Here is a 20,127-nt window from a genome sequence, read left to right as displayed (position 1 = left end):
TAACATGCTATTTATTATCCTAATTACAATAGACACTAAGTATATTAATATAAATATTAAATTATTTGATTATCTTTTGTACGGTTAGGACATAAAATCGAAAAAGAAACTCTCAAAAGGGGTTTAAGGGAGAGACGAAAGAAAAGTAAAAGGAAACTAGAGAAGTACAAAGTAAATTTGCTCAAAACATTGGTGTACTTCCTAAAATGGGATACATAAATACAAAGTGAAGGAGATTATTCTTGGCAGGTGGCAGTTGGAAAACAGAGATTTCCTCTTCCTAATAAAACTAACGTTATTTTTCCTAAAACAAGAGTACAATCCGACACAGAGAGAAACCGTTTATAAAAACTGAATCAGGGAATTTGGAGGAGTTATCAACACCTTCTCCCTCCTTTCTTTCTTCTCCACAATCACAGAGCCTAAATTATGCAGGTATGTAATCTCTTAATCTCAATTCCGATTACTAATTAACCCAAATTCTCGTTATTATCTATCGTATTTGTTTTTCTCTTCTCACTTTCAGGAGATCATCCGTTACCCCATCAAGCTTCTACTTCTCTATATCGCTGTTTCTTTCTTATTCCACCATTCTTCTTGCCTTACGGTATGTATTCATTATTTAATTCTTATACATTAATTAATATTTTAAACCCAGTTAAGATCGCACTGAATATATTTCATGAAAGTGAATCTGTTATTGAATTTCTGTTCTTTGTTTGGACTTTGATTTAAACAGATTGGAGAAACTTGTAGCAGCAGTAATTGTGATGAAGGTCTAGTCTGCTCCACTTGTCCTGCTAATGGCAACACCCGCTCCAGATGTACTCGCATTCAACCCACTATTCCCACCACCAAGGTGAATTCTTAACTCCAATTGTTCACTTTCTTATTTGTATCCACATTAATGGTATATTCAAATTTTATTTTGATTTTTGTGGTTGAAAGGTAAAAGGTTTGCCATTTAACAAGTATTCGTGGCTGACGACCCACAACTCGTTTGCATTGTCCGGGTCAAAATCTGCAACCGGGTCTAGTATTCTTGCTCCCACCAATCAGGAAGATTCCATTACTAGTCAGCTTAAGGTGATGTGCTCTATTTTTTCAGTAATAAGCTGAATATTTACCTCGGATAGTATACATTCTTTGTCTACTGCCTTTGTCCTACAATGACAAAATAACCACAAGGGCTATTTGGTCAACTTCAAAATGCAAGTACACACTACTTTTGCCTTTTTTTTTCCTTCTTTCAGTAGGCAAAATAGATAATTCAAAGGAAAAAAGAAAGATACCCAATGAGAGGAAGAAGAACAAATTTTTGCCCCTCTAGGCAGAGCAGGAGCAATGCTCATTGTTACTCAATGAGAAAAAGAATTGACAGTCTAAAGCAAAAAGATGGAATGCCTTATTCTGAAAGATAACTCTTTTAGGAGAGAGAAGAAAAGTCAGAATTGGGTGGCAATATATAATTGCAAAAACTCTTGTTTTACTTTGCTTAGAAAATTAGCATGTGCTTTCACCTAACCATCTCATCAACATTGTCCACATGGAAATATCCTAATAGGTGATCTGTGGAATCCACTTTACCTTATTTAATTCAACCTAATATCTCAATTATGGGATCAAGTTGCTATCTTTATTCCCCACTTTTTCTATGTAAGATCTTGCAAGGCATAAATTGATTCGCTTTTCGCAAAATCATAGCTGTGTGATTCAACTAATCTGAGAACTACTCCAGTAAAAAAGTACTTTAGAACATGCTTTCAGTAAATATGTTATGACCAATTCAGAGAGTTAATGGCTTATCACATCAACATTCACAATATTTTAAGCAGTGGAATCATTCTCAAGTCCAAAAGTTCTTAATAGGAAAATTTTGCTAAAGAAAATAATTTTAATGTCTGCAGAATGGTGTTCGAGGACTTATGCTTGATATGTATGACTTCAACGATGATATCTGGCTTTGTCACTCATTTGGTGGAAAGTGTTACAATGTAACAGCATTTGTAAGTTATCCAACTCATCCTAGTTATCCTTGATTACTGGATTCACTCAACTATCGTACTTGTTATGGCTGATTAATGTGAGTTCATCTCTGGATCGTTTCAGCAACCTGCAATTAATTCGCTGAAAGAAATTCAAGTGTTTCTCGAACAAAACCCATCAGAGGTTGTCACAATCTTCATTGAAGACTATGTCTCGTCTCCAAAGGGCTTGAGCAAGGTTTTTAATGCCTCTGGTCTTAGTAAGTACTGGTTTCCAGTCTCTCGTATGCCCAAAAAAGGAGAAGATTGGCCTACAGTGGATGACATGGTCAAGCAGAATCAACGTCTCGTAGTCTTCACCTCTAAATCATCCAAGGAGGCTTCTGAGGGCATTGCTTACGAGTGGAGATACGTTGTAGAAAACCAATGTGAGTTATAGCCTTTGCCTAATTTGATACTTATGTTACTGCTTGACGTACTTTAAGAACGTCGATATTCTTGCATCCGAGATTTACTTAGCAGTTCCGACGAGTTCTTGTTACGTTGAATTGTAGTGTAAGTTTTGGTTTCATAATGGTATAGGTTGGTCCTTAGATAAACTTTTATTCATTTGTAGCTTCACTAGTTCATATTCCCCACATTTGCGATCATTCAGAAATCGTTGCTCAAACTATTGGCGACTTGATATGTTAACCGCATCTTTTGCAGATGGTAATGGTGGGATGAAAGTTGGTTCTTGTCCAAGTCGTTCTGAATCATCTCCTATGAGTACATCGTCAATCTCTTTGGTTCTGCAGAATTATTTTCCTGACAATCCCAACATAACAGCAGTTTGTGTGGATAATTCTGCTCTACTAGTTAATATGACGAAAACTTGCTTTGAAGCAGCTGGCAAAAGGTGGCCAAATTTTATTGCTGTTGATTTTTATCAGGTATAGTCTTCACAGTCATGTTCTTTTGATTAATTATCTATTATTAAACGTAAGAACATTACACATTTTTGCTTACTGATGCAGAAAAGTGATGGTGGTGGAGCTCCAGAAGCTGTAGATGAAGCAAATGGCCAATTGGCTTGTAATTGTAGCAGTATTGCCTATTGCAAGGTTTGCTTGCTAGCTTTGACTTTAAATGCTACAATGAACATAACACCACATTTGAGACTATTAGAAAATCATTCTAGCCGGATTGAGTTTTTTTTTTTCCTGCTCTACTTGAGCGTTCTTGATACTTTACTGGCTTTCAACTTAGAAACAGCACAAGTTAATTCAGCTAAGATGCAAATTCTAAGAAAACACTATTTGCAATGTGAAGAGTGCCTGCATCTACTGGCTTCAAGTGAGTGATTCCAGAGGCTGTTCTCATTGGAACAATTCAAGAGAAGGGAATACTTTTGACCATTTAGGCCAAGAACAACTTTGAATTTGACAATAAGTGGATATAAAAGTTGTTATTTTAGATTTTGCCTCGTGTTAATAATCTAAATTGAAAAAGAAACATACACCTGATTGTCTTGATGCTGCTACCAGAACTAATAGTGTGGGTATTACCTTTTCATATTCTTGTATACCACTGTAATCAACCTTTGCTTTACTTTGTTCATTCTATTTCACAGTCCCAGAATTGGATTATCTTTATTGTTATTTGCTTCATTGCATTATTCTTATCTAATTTCCCATGAAACTATTTTGATTTTTCTTTGATAAGCAGACAAGCGGTACATCGCACAAATGTGAGGCACCAATGTTATCACCCCCACCACCAGCGCAAGCAACAACTACAGGAGCATCACAAGATGGCAACAACGAGAACAACAATAATTCTCACTCAAGCAGAAGTAAACCACTTCATTGGTTGATCGGCACAATTTTTGCGGCAATTCTTCTTCTGCACGCATAATTGGTGCATTCTTTGAAAGTCTATACTCCATTTTTCAGAAGAGACACTACCTAACGGAGCAGAATGACGATCCTTGTTATCTTTTATTTTTTGAATTTATCTTGTATTTTTATTTTTAATTATGCATGGAAGCTGGTGTTAGACTTTTTCCTCTGCACATAAATTAGACAGTATCAAACTTAAGCAAAATGGAACGACACATCTTGGGACCCACCCCAAACACCATGTGCAAAATGAATACATAAAAATATTAAAAAGAGAGAATAAGTACATTATATTAACTGAAGAACCATTGTTCAGGAAGAAGCTGCCAAGCATATGCCAAAAGTCTTGCTCTTTTCTTTCCCTCTCTTAACATCTTGTACAGTCAAACACCATTATATAAAATGAAACAAAGAAGTACATGTAATTTTGTTGAAAGCTGGACAGAGATCGTTTCAAATGTTTCTGAAAGAATGTAACAGTAGTACTTCACACTTATTCATTTAGTGTATATTTTATACACTCCTCATATGAAGATGTTTGGATTTCATCAAATAATTCTTACATTTGACATTTCAAACTAAAAAAATATACTATTAAGTACTCCCTTCGGTCATTTTTACTGGGCACGTTTTGACTTTTCACGCCCCTTGAGAAATAATAAATGAAGTGCATAATTTACCATGTTACTCATATTAATTGATGCATATTTTATTGGATTTGAGAAAATAATTTGAAATGGTAATAAATATTGTGGGTAAAACAGGGAAAAATTTATTGTCTTCTCTTGATATGCATAAAGTGACAAGTAAAATTGAACATCTATTTTTAGTATACATGCCAAGTAAAAGTGACCTGAGGGAGTATTAACTATTGCTAATTGAACATCTTAAGTATTGATTTCTTTTCGCAAGAACCGTATGAAAAGTACACATATAACAACTTAATCAATTAATAGAAATTTGAGATTAAATAGAGAGGGAAATCGTTAATAATGTGTCTGAATCTAATAGTAGTACTTGATTTTAGGATTTAATTGGAATAAGATTACGAGAACGCCTTAATTTAGTTAGGCACGAAAATTAGGAAAAAACATACGGATTAAGGAAACTAGGGGGTCATGCAAATTTGGTGGGAGAAATCATAGTTGTATTAAAGGCTACAAATATGAGCATCACCTTTGCATGCCCAGCGCTATATGAGGAGTTGTGCACACATATAGCTTATTGCGCCAACCTTATAAATGGCTCACAGAACCAGAATGAATATTAACAGAGGCGTGAAACATTCTCTGCACTCGTTGAGGATATGGCTAATTGGAAGAGCATAATAATAAACTCAATTTCATTGCCTTTCAAGTTACTATGTGCAAAGGTATGGAGGTCCCTAAAGTTTCTAGTGTTGAGTTCGGAGCTTCAAGGAGTCGACCCGCTCTTTGTTTTGTCCTCCTACATGCTGATCCCAAGAGATCCAGATAATAATCCATTTACTAGGGATTATGCAAGCTAATATAGGTAAGTTGTTTCTGGTATTCCTCTTCTTTTTCTTTTTCTTTTTTTTTTTGTAAGAGGGGAAACCGCAGTCGCTACAATTTCTATCATAACCTCTGTCATTCGGGTGATCATTTTGTGCGTACTGGGTAAACCTCCCCATGTGTAATAGCCTGCAAACCACACAAGGGATGTAAACCGCACTAGGCAAGCCATGTGCGACAGACTCAATCCAGAAGACATTGAGGTGGGAATCGATCTCAGGTCATCCGTATGGATGACCGCCCTCCAAATCAACTGGGCAACCCCGAAGGGGTACATTTCTTGAAAACCAGCAAGAATAGTTTCGAGAAATAAAACACACACACGTTGGGTATAACATGAAAAAAGAAATTGTCTTCTCTTGATATACTAAAAGTCAGTGAAAATCTATTTTTAGAATATTGGACAAGTATATATTCCCGATGGTTTCTACTCGAATTAATATTATATAGACGTATAGTTGAAATAGTCTTAAAAGCGTCCACTGTATTTACAATCCATCTGCCTCTTGCAAAGGCCCCTACAAAAGGAAACGGTCTTTATAATGTTCCATCCTTTTCCGAAACAGAAGACCGCCCTCTATATGGTAGCAAATACTAACAAAAAGTTTACCTTCTAAGTCTAGCAAAAACTGTATACTTGTTATATAGAGGTATCTATTCCAACAAATCTGACAAATGTGACTTAGTCAAGATAGATACAGGGCAGATGTATACAAGGTAAGATTGGAACCAGTAGCTTTTAGTTGGACCGTGTATATTTGTTAAGAAATTTACTAAATATAGCAACTACAATATAACATTAAAGTTCTATGGCATTCCGAACCTATAAAATTCAAATCCTAGATCCGACTCTAGATAGATCTATCCCTTGTTTGGTAAAGCTAAGTACTCTCATCTGATCTCAACTCTAAGTTAAATTTTGAGGTTAGTTTGGTAAATTGATGTATGAGCTAAGACTCCCATGATCATCTTCTTACTGAAAAGTATTCAAGCAAAGAAAAATTTTATTTTGTGCCACACACTAATGACGCTAGTTGTGTGAGACCTCTTTTTTGTCTCACGACTTTTGGTCACAGAATTTTGTGGACCCAAATGTGTAAGATATGGGTCCACAAATATGTGACATAAAAAGAGGTTTTACACAACTAATGTCAGTTGACACGCACGCCATAAAATCACTTTCAAGCGAAGGCATATATATGAGGGTACGAAAGCTGAGTAAAAGATAAAAGGTAAATAATGATGTTTTGAGCATCTCTTTGTACCAGTGATCTATTTTCTGTCTGTTGATACTTGACGGAATGGACGTGGGTTTATAGCTGATTAAACTACTTTAGTATCTTCTTTCCATTTCTTTGGAGATCAATGACATTCTTCTAATTAACATCATTTAATTTGTTAAAGTTGCGGGACATCCTCATCTCCTCAAGGACGACCCCGAAGTACTTTCTAATTTGTTGAGTGAGTTGCACTTGGTTGGAGATTACACGAGGATATTAAAATACTGTATCTACACGTTACTCTATTCACTTTTAGTTGTTCATTATTGACTTTACACACCCCTTAAGAAATAATAAATAAATTATATAATTTACCATGATATTCATATTAATTGGTGTATAGTCTTAGTGGATTTGAAAAATGATTTGGAATGAGTAATTAATGCTAAGGACTAAACAGAAAAAATAAATTATTTTTCTCTTGATATGCGAAAAGTGACAAGTAAAAATGAAAAATTATATTTAGAATATTTGACAACTAAAAGTAAACGGAGGGAGTACATTATAGCTTTGGTTTTGGATGTTCTATTTTTAGCAGCTAATATAGCGGAAATATTTAAGAACCTTAATGGATGGCCTGCTCTTTTTCATCCTCTTGTGCTGTTTGCCTGTTACTTCTGATTGTAACCTCGAGAACAAATTAGACCCCGCCAATTAACTTTATCTTCTTATTTCACCTAATAATATTGATATACTCCATTTACTCTCCATAAAAATGTTTGACATAAAAAAGAATCTTTAATACAAGGACAAACTGCTCCTTTTTCGTATTATATACTAATTTTAATATTTCATTGACCGGTAATTGTTGATTTGAAGGAATATTTTATTTATATTCAACTTTTAGGGAGGTCACCTATTCTTACCTAATCCTCTAAATTAAGGAGTTTCTGAAAAAAAACGTAAGATAATGGACTAACTTATTAGGACTCTAAGAATTTATTTAATATTTGTAATTATCCCATGTATGTGACGAACTCTTAATACTCATCTTTGTAGGTGATATACTTATCATTATGTATGTATCCATATCATATAAATATAAGTAATACTGCCTCTCTATTGGTTGAGCCATTTGAATGGTATCAGATTAGCTAGCAAATCCTCTCTAATTCCTTCTTCTAAGCGGTCACGGAACTCATCATACACCATAATCAACATTGTTGGAATTTTCTTCTAAACCTTTCCCACACATCCAGTGCTTTCCCACACCATTTTTCTTTACTATGGCATCATCTTCACCCTATACTTCTATTCCTCTATCCAAACCTGATGACATTATTCCATCCTCAAGCCTTACTGTTGCTTTCTCACCTCCCCCTTTATCGTCTCCTCCTCTTATGTCGTCACTTTATTCCATGGCCTCATCAGTACCAAGCAATTCCTCATCTCCTAGCTTGTTGCCATGTCCTACTGCTGCTACTGCGCCACCTATATTTCCATGTGCTGGTTCGTTGGACTCAACTACTGCCTCAGATTTTCACTCTGTTGCTGCACTAGCAGCGCCTAATGTCACCAATCTGGTAACAATTAAGTTACAGTCTGTTGAAGATTATCTCACATGGCGTACTCAGTTCACTTCCCTTCTCATATCTCATGATTTGCTTGGTTTTGTTGATGGTTCTATCCCTGCTTCACCCCCGCTTCTTTGCGACACTAGTGGTTCGCAAATCGCAACAACCGAATCCAAGCTACCACTCGTGGGTTCGAATTGATCAAAGCATCCGTTCTTGGATCTTTGCGACCTTGTCGCGTGAAGTTCTTGTCGACGTCCATCTTTTACCATCTTCACGTGATATTTGGCTTTCCTTACACCGTAGATATATGGATGCTAGCCGAGCTAAAGCAATTGAACTTAAGAGACAACTCACTACTTTGAAAAAGACAATATCTATGTCAATTGATCAATATTTGAGAGAGGTAAAATAATTGGCTGATTCACTTGCAGCCATAAATTCTCCAGTTTCCCCCCAGGATTTCATTGATCATGTCCTTCTTGGATTAGGAAAAGAATACGATACGCTGGTTGGTATCCCCACTCACTTCCTTGGACATGTATCACTTGAAGATTTGCGCTCTAAGCTCCTTTTGCATGAACAACGGTTGCAACGCTTTCAAGAATCCGATTCCATCATCTCTCATCATGCATTTGCTACCTAGAATGATCAATCAAATTTTTCAAATATGTCCAGCAATGCAGCACCTTCTTCAAGTAATTGTGGACGAGGAAGAGCCTCGTCTTTTCGAGGTCGAGGTCGTGGTGGAAGGGGTTGTGGTTACTCTGGTCGAGGTCCCTCACAACTGTCTACTCCCAATAATATTGCTCGCAATGGTCCTACTGCTCAGCCTCCGTCAGGTATTGGTGGTGCTTCTCTCACTCCTTATAATTCACAATCTGGTAGTACATTCTCACCATCCAGTGGGATCTTAGGTCCCTCACCCTCACCAATTATTTGTCAAATTTGTGGGCATCCTGGTCATACTGCCTTACAATGTCAAAATATTTTCAATCATGCTTTCGTTACTAATGATCTTCCTAAGTCTTTTACTGCTATGTCTGTTGGTGAAAAAATGATGCTACTTGGTATTTTGACACTGTCGCGTCCGCTCACATGACTCCATCTGAAGGTAATTTTATACGAAAGAACCCTCACACTGACTCTGATCGTGTTTTGGTAGGAAATGGTACATTGCTTAACATTGAAAATATTGGCTATGCTCAGTTGCCTTCTACATCTCGTCCTCTACACTTACAGTCTATATTTCATGTTCCTCAACTTCGTTATAATTTGATTTATGTTAAAAAGTTATGTAGAGATAATAACTGTAAAGTTGACTTTGATGATTCTTCTATTTGTGTGAAGGACAAGGTAACGGGGCAACCTCTCCTTCAAGCTTCCAGTAAAGACGATGTTTATCCGTTGTCGTCCTCGTCTGTGACTTCTCCTCCTCAAGCATTTGTTGCTCTACGTCAATCCGGAGACATCTGGCATCGTCGTTTAGGTCATAGTGGTAGTCGTGTTTTGTCAAGTCTTAGGAACCATAATCTTACTATGTTACTAAATTCTTTTAGTAATAATTGTGTTTCGTGCAAGTTAGGGAAGTCTCAACGTTTGTCCTTTAATCTAGTTGCTTATTATAGTTCTTTTCCTTTAGATATTATTCATTCCGATGTTTGGCATCGCCTGTGTGAATACCTAATTTTTGTATTGTTTTAACACCTCCTAAAGTTTGTTGCTTTAATTATTTTTTCCAATTTTTGTGTCTCTGATTGCATATTTCCTATCATAAAAATACTAAAAAATAATTCTTTCTTTATTCGTGCATTTTAGGAATTAACTAACTATTCAGTTGGTGAATTAATCTAGTTAATTGACCATTTGAATAAATTAATTAATTTATTTATTTGTATAAATTTAGTTTAATAAGTAGGATTAAGAAATTAATTGGGCCAAATTTGAAAGAGAAAGTGACTAGAAGTGCAAGATAAGGGGCTGCCCTTGAAAGGGTCTGAAATGACGTAGTTTTGCCTCAAAACTACGTCGTTTCATTAAGTGACCCAAGATCAAATCTTACCCATTTATCACCCCTTGATCTAATGGTCCATATTTGATCTCTCAAGAGGTATTTAAAGCCTCAAAAATCTGAAAAATTTCCTCATTTCCCCATAACTCTTTCTCTCTTCTCTCTCTTCTCTCCGCTGCCGCCGCCGGAAATCACCCACCGGCGGCGGACGACCTCCAAACACCTCCAAATTAACACCATGTAATCTCCACAACCTCCTCTTCCCATATCTCCAAACCAATTCCTTCAAAAAAACCCTCAAACTCCTTGAATTTTAGATCTAGAAAACTTTAGCCGCCACTTTTTGGTCCAAATTCTTGAAGCTCCGGCCAACACCACCCTACAATACATACATGAATGAATAGAACTCCACGAGACCTATCTTTTCCTACCCATTTCACCCCCAAAATACCCGTCGCCGCCGGCCCGCTCCTCACTGCCGCCGCGGCTCTACTGCCTCACCACCGCCAAAATGCCCCGAACCCCCATCTTAGCTATTTTTCGACTCAAAGATACTCGTTTCTTTTGGCGAGATAGTGAAACTCATTTCGTTCTAGCATCTACCCGAAAGAAACGTGTGTTTCGGAGTCGGGCAGTCGCCTTTTAGCATCTCCGGCGTCTTCTCGTGGCTTGAACAGTTTCAAGCATACTTGTTAGGTATAATCGTCATCTCTTTAATTAATTTCTGATTTTTTATATTAGTAGATTAGTTTCTGATTTTTGATTTTTCTATTTTGGTTGTTTCTTATTAATTAGAGTTTCAAGTTAGGTTTATTTTATTAGTTATCTCTATTTAGTTTAGTGGTTTGTTAGATTTGTTATTGATTTAAACATGATCTTTAGTGTATTAGTTAAATCGTTCACATAGTTAATTGATTATTTTATTATTGTTAGTCGTTGTCCGATTGTTAACGATGCTCGTTCTGTTTTGAGCATTAGTTTGTGAATTTAGTTGTTTATTTAGTAATTAGTTTGCACAAATCGAATTCATTCCAATCAAGTTGGTTTGAATACTTAGTTCAATTACGTTTTTAGTCTCGTTTATGCTTTGTCAGTTCATAGTTGTTGAAGTTTGATTTGTGTTGAACAAGTAGTCTGTTGTTGATGGTTAAAATCTGAAGTTTAGTTTATTTTATCACAAAATAGGGTAATAGTAGCCTACTTTTACTAGTAGGGTGGCTGAAATGATATTTTTTCTCCTTGCTTCTGACACAGCAGATTTTCAGGTTGTCCTTTCATTTTTGGGACAGATCTTGAACAGTGTTTAGCACACAAAGTCAGTCTTTTGGACAGATTTTTTGGTAAACCAAAATCTGTCCCAAAAAGGGAATTTATTTGTCTATTTAAGGGACTGCTATTTCCTCACTTGAGACGGGGATCACACATTTGTTCAGCAGTCTTTACACCCTAAAAATAAAACTTGAAGAGTAAAAAATCAGCAACTAAAGCACCCTTTAGTAAGCTGAAATGGTGTGCTTTGTGAGTAAATTTTAGAGTGCAAACTTTTAGAAAAGTATAAGTCTTCTTTAGAGTTGGTTTTGGTTTCTTCTAAGGTTTTCGGGTTGTTTAAAAACGAAACTGTTGTTGTTTTCTGCTTGTGTTTGCTGCTATTTGTTTTTCTGCTGAGCTCTATTTCTTCACTGCTGTATTTATTTTCTGCAATCCAGGTATTTTCTTAAATTTTGCAATGCAGATTTTTATATTCAATGGATGAGGATATGGCTCTTTTTCAGCTCTATGGGTACGCTTGATGTGCTTTACTGGAATAAATGAATGTTTAGCATGTTATTCACATAGTCATATTTCAGCATGTACGTAATATTTGGTTGATCTTTCATTTTTCTTTACATGCGTAGCTCAAATAACATTATGTTAAGTGTATCTAGTTAAGGAAAAGAAACATCTTTTAAAATTATTATGTAGAGTTTAGTTTCCTTTTGCCTTGGTTTTATGTATTTGTGGTTTTGTTATTTTAATTTTTCTCTTAGTGCTAAAAATAATTGATAGTAATACTTCTTTTCTTGGTTAAGTTAAAATGAAGTTGGGGAATAGTATGTGATGAGTGTGCGGGAGAGAGGAGAGAACCAGTGAAAGAATTTCTTAAATGTGTTATTGCTAGTTTGAACTTCTGTTTGGTTGAGCTTGATGCATATGTTTGTTTCTCAGTTATATGTCTAGAAGTCCATGTTCATTAATGCATTATTTTTAGCTACATGTCTTAGTAGGGTTTACATTAATTTTAAAAATATTTTAGGCCACTATCATCTTTGGTTTAAATTTGCTAGACATTTTTTTAACATCAAGGCTACTGAAAAAATTTGAATTTGTCAAGTTTAAAGTAGTAAACAAGTTTTGACTCGGTCTTTTAAATACTAGGTTTCTTTATTAAATAAATAGTTTTAACAAATAAATTAATTTAAACGCTAGACAAATACTAGGCATATTTTTAACTTCACGGAATCACTTGCGTAGCGTGAAATTTAACATTCAATAAATTAGTTCAATAACCTCACACTATAACCATTAGTTTTAGTTAATTCTTTGCTAAAAATATTGATTCGCTTGCGTAGCGCGATAGTTAACTTTTAATAAATTTGAAAAAATTAATTAATTTTCTCAAATGTAGTAGTTTTCCCAAAAGTCATAGTGTGCTAATAATCCTTGTCATGACTACGCATTCGCTTGCGTAGTGTGGTTACGATATCTTGTTATTCTTTATCAATTCTAATAAAGCAAGTATTAAAAGCGGATAGGTAAAACATCAAAATCATATAAATCATAGTTTGTCCAAAATTAATTCAAGCCAAGTTTTAAGTCAATAAAGCGACTGTGCTAGAACCACGGGACTCGGGGAATGCCTTACACTTCTCCCCGGTCAACAGAATTCCTTACCTAAAATTTATTTTCGCAGACTAATAATAATAGAGTCAAACCTTCCTTTGACTAGGGATTCAAATAAAAGGTGACTTAGAACACCAAAAAAAATTCAATTCTAAGTGGCGACTCTGAACAATAAAATAATCCCTACTCAAGTTTGTCACTTTAATTGGAAAAACTCTTTAACCCACAATCAACACACATTATCTTTTTGGGGTAGAAAAGGGGTGTGACAGCTCTGGCGACTCTACTGGGGACTCTAAAGAATTCGAGGTTGTGCATTGACTTTATTTGGCTTTATTAATTTATGTATATATTGTAATTTATTTGGGCCTAATGTGTTACTTGTTCACTTTTTTTCATTTTGTTATTATTGAAATGTACATATAAATTGTATCATCTCCCGCACCCCTTTGAGTCTTCTTATAATTAGTTATGTTGTGTTTGCCTACCAGCATCACAAAATTTCTGTCTTGAGATAAAGTCAGTTAGCCTACCAGCTTCTGGTGAAGGATTTAGTCACACATGCTTAGGCGGGAGAGCCGTTATCTAGCCAGTGTTGTTCTACTACTGGTGACGCTTGACGCTCCTCGGCTCGGGTTGTTCGCCCGGGTAAGCCAAGTCTAGATACCATTCTCCTTTAGGATTTGGAAACTTAGAAGAACAAGCCACAAGCAATGAATATCCCTAATAGGCTACGCTTTATTTGCATCATATACATTTGACTTAGCAGCGCTCGATACAGGGGCCGAGTTCTATTTTAGGACAAGTACCTTGTTAAGACCATTATGTTATGTTATGTGCTACTTGTTGTATTATTTGGGAGGCTTGCATGTCGACCGACTTTAGCATAAATCAGTTGAACGAACAGAGAAAAAATGATGTGGTCTAGTGCATATGGTTTTTAAAGATTAATTTTTATGAAAATCAAAAACAAAAAAAAGAACATAGTCGGTTTTAACCGAATTGCGCGGGTCTGATTCTCACCCTATGTGAGATACATAGGCAAACCTCATCGGTTCCGGCCCCCAATTTTCAAAAATTCAAAAAAAATATTTTTCTTTAATTCCTTCTTTAGAAGTCTTTCTTTGAGACATCAAATCCAAAATTCCAAAAATATTTTCTTCCTTTTAAAAAAAAGGCCTTTCTCCCAAAATTCAAAAAAAAAAAATCAAAATCCAAAAAACTATTTTTTGTCTTTTTAAATTTACAAAAAAAAAATAAAAATTCAAAATATTTTCTTTCTTTTTAAAAAAAAAAGTATTTCTTTCGAAGATTCCCAAAAAAAAAAAGCAAAAAAAAAATCTGTCTTTAGAAGTTTTCTTTCAACAACAAAAAAAACAAAATTCCAAAAAAAAAATCCGAAATATTTTTTCTTGTTAGCAGCTTTTATTCCCGATTTGCCCGAACTACGCAAGATGTGATTCATGGGGCGTCATGATACGTAGGCAATCCCTATCGGATTCGATCATTTACATCAAATAAATTAAGTGTAAAAAAAAAAAAGAGAAGAAAGAAAAAGAAAGAAAAGAGTGACAAAAATAACAAAGAAAACAAAGAAGAAAAAAAAAAGCAAGAGTGAAAAATCCAAAAATAGAACGGTGTGTCCAGTTTGACAAAGAAAACAGCGGAAAGTTTTCGTAAATATGCCGTCAAATGGCGCGAGCAAGCTGCTAGGGTAAAGCCTCCAATGGACGAAGCAGAAATGGTTATGGTCTTCCTACAGGCCCAAAAGGCGGGCTACTTTCAGAAAATGATGTCCATTATGGGTAATCCGTTCACCGAGGCTATCAAAATTGGGGATATGGTCGAAAATGATTTTAAAACGGGCCGAATCTTGAGTCATGTTGCCTTTAAGGCCACATCATAGACCGTTAAAAATGGTTCACAGAAGAAGGAGGGAAGAGGGAGCCATGATGGCTTCGAGCTCGAGGGGAGCCCGCAGGTCATTCAACCAATCATATATGCTTCCTACGGTCCCACAACACAATTATCCCCATCAAGATGATGCTTATGTTATGGCACTGCCTCCCTATGCGGTGATGAACATGCAACCTTACACGCGGCTAGAGCATTATACACAAAACCGAGCTCCATATCCCAGAAATGCCCGTCCCTACCAAGCTTCATATAATTCCCAACCAAATATTCCCCAATACAATCCTCGCCCAAGAGAGCCCCTCGGAAGAAATCAGTTCACCCCTATTTGTGAATCATATTTAAGTTTGTTTCAAAAGCTAATCGGGCTAGGTGTACCGCAGCCAATAGCCCTGAACCGGCCAAATCCCGAGTCCCCCTCGCACCGAACTAATGCTAGATGTGAATACCACTCTAGAGCAGTATGACATGATACGGAAGACTGTTGGACTCTTAAGAGAGCAATGGAAGACCTTATCGAGGTCAGGACAGTAGTGCTTAGGGATGAAAAGGCCCCTAATATGATAAACAATTCTCTTCCTACTCACACCAATGGGCCAGTAGTCAGAATGATCTGCGAAGATGAGGAATTTGATCTAGCACTGAAGGCCATTGCAGCCATTACCGAGACAGAAGAAAAAAAACGGTCGCCAAGCCTGAAAGTCCCCCATCAGACTGGAGTCTCGGTAGCCAGTCTTGCTATCTTTTCTGCGTCCGAATTATTTCAGGTGTAATCCGGATGTTTTACTTTATTGTCTTACTTTCTGATGTAAACCTTTCTATCTTTAAAATTCAAAAAATAATAATAAAATAAATGAAATTAATATTTCATTGTCTAGGAATGTCTCTTTTCTTAATCTTATCACCTTTCTTATTCTCTTTTCAGTTCTGTTAATGCAGATTTTAATAACATGACATGCTTGCGGACTTCATGCTCATATCCTAAAACGTCGTCAGACCTCGAAATAATGAATCAAGAAGCAGAATGTGTTGAAGATAAGGCTTGTGAGAAAATAAGCAAAGAAGTAGAACACTAGGCCTAAGCCAAGATCCAAATGAAATCGGAAGAAGTTGAAATTCCCTCTCTTTGGATCATTGTCGAAGCCGAGATTGAGGATAAAGATTGGGTTAAGAATCGGTTTGGAACAATTGACTATGATTGATGAAAAACGTATGGCCTCAGTTTGCGACGGACAGTTATACCAACAAAGAATGGCCCGTGCCTACAACAAGAAAGTGCGGCCTATAAAGTTCGAAGGAAATGTCTCACAAGATAACTGTCTATACATATTGGAAAGATCCATACATTATAGCAAGATTACTGCCAAAAGGGAGCATTGTATTTGGGAGATATAGAAGGAAATGTCTCTAAGACAACTGTCTATACAGACACGGTCAAAAGGTATTATGTTTGACCCTTTTACGCATATTTAATGTTCTCTGATTGGGATGACAAAGGCTTTCATTCTTGCTACCCAAACATTATCAACCCTTTGCAAACCCTTTTGAGCCGGTTACTTTTCTTTGATTACCCTATTTGGATCATGGAAGTTTTATGAAGAAAAAAAAGAGAAAAGAAAATGAAAAATAAATGAAAAAAAAAAAAGAAAAATAAATCAAAACAAAGTGAATCAAACTACGTTTGACTTGATTCCGAAAGGATACGTAGGCAGCCTCTCTCTGGGGTTCAGTCATACCAAAATAAAAATCTACATTCCCCCAAAATTTGAAACTGGGGCAGGTGTTACAATGGTTCGGCGATGGTTTCGCCTAAGAGATTCCAAATTTGTAATTCAATCCAAATCCTTTTTACCCAAATCCTTTTCAAGTCCTTCCGATCAATCAACGAGAATGTTCAAGAATTGGAGGATACAGTCAATTGGATCTGATGCCACCAAAATGAGAGAAATAAAATGAGAGAGTCTTATTGGTGAAAACCCTCACGGCCACCATAGGGTGATAACGAGCAAAGAAAATGAAAATGAGAGAGTATTGTTAGTGAAAACCCGCAAAGGGCACTATAAGGCGATGGTGAGAAGAGAAATGAGAGAGATTAGCTAGTGAAAACCCACAAAGGGCACTACTGATCGAAAAGAGGATCTTTACAGCCATTGGTATTGACAGTCCTAGGCAAGGTTTCTAGGTTTTGAGGCAAAAGTTCTGATGTATTTCTAAAGAGTCGAACGATTTACACAGATCAGGCATCAAGTCGAAAAGGCATGTCATTTTCGATAAGGGGATCCAACACACAGATCCGGGTAGAAGTACTCTTCGCTCAGGTTGTTTTTCGTAGCTTAACCCAGGTAGAACCTTTTTGCCTAGGGGGATCCAGCTCATAGGTCCGGGTAGAAGTACTCTTCGCTCAGGATGTTTTACGTAGCTTAACCCAGGTAGAACCTTTTCGCCTAGGGGATCCAGCTCATAGTTCCGGGTAGAAGTACTCTTCGCTCAGGATATTTTACGTAGCTTAACCCAGGTAGAACCTTTTCACCTAGAGGGATCCAGCTCATATTTCCAGGTAGAAGTACTCTTCGCCCAGGCTTGCTTTTCATAGCTTAACCCAGGTAGAACCTTTTCGCCTAGGGGGATTCGGCTCATAGTTCTGGGTAGAAGTACTCTTCGCTCAAATGTTTTATAGTAGCTTAACTCAGGTAGAACCATTTCGCCTAGGGGGTCCAGTTCATATTTTCGGGTAGAAGTAATTTTTGCTTAGGCTGTTATACGTAGCTTAACCCAGGTAGAACATTTTCACTTAGGGGGTTCCAGCTCATGTTTCCGGGTAGAAGTACTTTTCGCCCAGGTTTGCTTTTCGTAGTTTTACCTAGGTAGAACTTTTTTGCCCAAGGGATTCAACATCATTTCAGTAATAAAGGGTGCCAGCCCCGGTTACACTCATTTCTGTAATACAGGGTACCAACCCCTATTTACGCTCCTTTCAGTAATATAGGGTGCCAGCCCCTGGTTACACTCCTTTCAGTAATATAGGGTACCAACCCCTGGTTACACACCTTTCAGTAATACAGGGTGTCAACCCCTGGTTACACTCATTTATGTAATACAGGGTACCAACCCCTGGTTACACTCATTTCGGTAATACAGGGTACCAACCCGTGGTCACATTCCTTCTCAGTAATACAGAGTGCCAATCCCTGGTTATACTTCTTTCAGTAATACAGAGTACCAACCCCGGGTTACATTCTTTCTCAGTAATACAGGGTGTTAATCCCTGATTACACTTCTTTCAGTAATACAGGGTGCCAGCCCATGGTTACACTCCTTTTAGTAATATAGGGTGCCAACCCCTGGTTACACTCAATTCTGTAATACAGGGTACCAACCCCTTGTTACACTCCTTTCGGTAATACACGGTACCAACCTCTGGTTACACTCATTTCGGTAATATAGGGTACCAACCCCTGGTTATATTTCCTTTCGGTAATACAGGGTACCAACCCCTGGTTACACACCTTTCAGTAATACAGGGTGCCAACCCCTGGCTACACTCCTTTATGTAATACAGGGTACCAATCCCTGGTTACACTCCTTTCGGTAATACAGGGTACCAACCTCTGGTTACATTCCTTCTCAGTAATACAGGGTGCCAACCCGCGGTTACATTTCTTTCAATAATATAGGGTACCAACCCCTGGTTACATCCCTTCTCAGTAATATAGGATGTCAATCCCTGGTTACATTTCTTTCAGTAATACAGGGTGCCAGCCCCTGGTTACACTCCTTTCAGTAATACAGGGTACCAACCCTTCGTTACGCTTCTTTCAGTAATACAGGTTTCCAGCCTCTGTTACATTCTTTTCGGTAATACAGGGTACCAACCCCTGGTTACACTCATTTCGGTAATATAGGGTACCAACCCCTGGTTGTATTTCCTTTCGGTAATACAGGGTACCAACCCCCAGTTACATTCCCTTTCAGTAATACAGGGTACCAATCCCTGGTTACATTCCTTTTCAGTAATATAAGGTGCCAACCCCTCGTTATACCTTTTTTAGTAATACGGGGTGCCAACCCCTGGTTACATAACTTCTCAGTAATACAGGGTGTCAACCCCTCGTTACACTTCTTTTAGTAGTACAGGTTTCCAGCCTCTGTTACACTCCTTTAAGTAATAAGGGTACCAACCCCTGGTTACACTCCTTTCAGTAATACAGGGTGTCAACCCCTAGTTACACTCTTTTATGTAATACAAGGTACCAACCCCTGGTTACACTCCTTTCGGTAATACAGGGTACCAATCCCTGGTTACATTCCTTCTCAGTAATACAGGGTGCCAACCCCTGGTTACACTTCTTTTAGTAATACAGGGTGCCAACCCCTAGTTACACTCATTTCAGTAATACATGGTGCCAAACCCTGGTTACACTCCTTTCTGTAATACAGGGTACCAACCCCTGGTTACACTCCTTTCGGTAATATAGGGTACCAACCCCTCGTTATATTTCCTTTCGGTAATACAGGGTACCAACCCCTGGTTACATTCCCTTTCAGTAATACAGGTTACCAACCCCTGGTTACATTCCTTCTCAGTAATACAAGGTGTCAACCCCTGGTTATACGTTTATTAGTAATACGGGGTACCAACCCTTGGTTACATAACTTCTCGGTAATACAGGGTACCAACCCCTGGTTACACACCTTTCAGTAATACAGGGTGCCAACCCCTGGCTACACTCCTTTAAGTAATACAGGGTACCAACCCCTGGTTACACTCCTTTCAGTAATACAGGGTGCCAACCCCTGGTTACACTCTTTTATGTAATACAAGGTACCAACCCCTGGTTACACTCCTTTCGGTAATACAGGGTACCAATCCCTAGTTACATTCCTTCTCAGTAATACAGGGTGACAACCCCTGGTTACACTTCTTTTAGTAATACAGGGTGCCAACCCCTGGTTACACTCATTTCAGTAATACATGGTGCCAACCCCTGGTTACACTCCTTTCTATAATACAGGGTACCAACCCCTGGTTACACTCCTTTCGGTAATACAGGGTACCAACCCCTGGTTACATTCCTTTCGATAATACAGGGTACCAACCCCTGGTTACACTCATTTCGATAATATAGGGTAC

At 37.4% G+C, this 20,127-nt stretch overlaps 1 protein-coding gene and 1 long non-coding RNA gene across 3 annotated transcripts; both read left to right on the top strand.

Moving 5' to 3' along the window:
• Nucleotides 1-247: 247 nt before the first annotated feature.
• On the top strand, nucleotides 248-4,028 carry LOC104102016 (PI-PLC X domain-containing protein At5g67130-like). The gene is made up of 9 exons (XM_009609601.4): nucleotides 248-435; nucleotides 527-607; nucleotides 740-859; nucleotides 949-1,086; nucleotides 1,908-2,006; nucleotides 2,110-2,413; nucleotides 2,694-2,917; nucleotides 3,002-3,088; nucleotides 3,693-4,028. The coding sequence occupies exons 1-9, from the start codon at nucleotides 430-432 to the stop codon at nucleotides 3,879-3,881; spliced, it is 1,248 nt and encodes a 415-aa protein (XP_009607896.1). The 5' UTR covers nucleotides 248-429; the 3' UTR covers nucleotides 3,882-4,028.
• A 1,088-nt stretch (nucleotides 4,029-5,116) lies between these two features.
• LOC117278174 (uncharacterized) lies at nucleotides 5,117-12,156 on the top strand. 2 transcript variants are annotated; one of them, XR_011414159.1, is made up of 2 exons: nucleotides 5,117-5,377; nucleotides 11,909-12,156. It is a non-coding gene; the product is annotated as an uncharacterized lncRNA (long non-coding RNA). The 2 variants fall into 2 exon arrangements; XR_011414160.1 differs by lacking the exon at nucleotides 11,909-12,156 and adding an exon at nucleotides 9,542-9,920.
• The last annotated feature ends 7,971 nt before the right edge of the window (nucleotides 12,157-20,127 follow it).

This window comes from Nicotiana tomentosiformis, chromosome 2, assembly GCF_000390325.3.
Source record: "Nicotiana tomentosiformis chromosome 2, ASM39032v3, whole genome shotgun sequence".
Lineage (NCBI taxonomy): Eukaryota > Viridiplantae > Streptophyta > Magnoliopsida > Solanales > Solanaceae > Nicotiana > Nicotiana tomentosiformis.
Note: the sequence above shows the minus strand (reverse complement) of the source record. Positions and strands in the feature narration are given on the sequence as shown.

Coding starts and splice junctions, on each gene's coding strand:
- LOC104102016 (XM_009609601.4), top strand. Junction 860..948: donor CCACTATTCCCACCACCAAG/GTGAATTCTTAA, acceptor TGTGGTTGAAAG/GTAAAAGGTTTGCCATTTAA. Junction 2,918..3,001: donor TTGCTGTTGATTTTTATCAG/GTATAGTCTTCA, acceptor TTACTGATGCAG/AAAAGTGATGGTGGTGGAGC.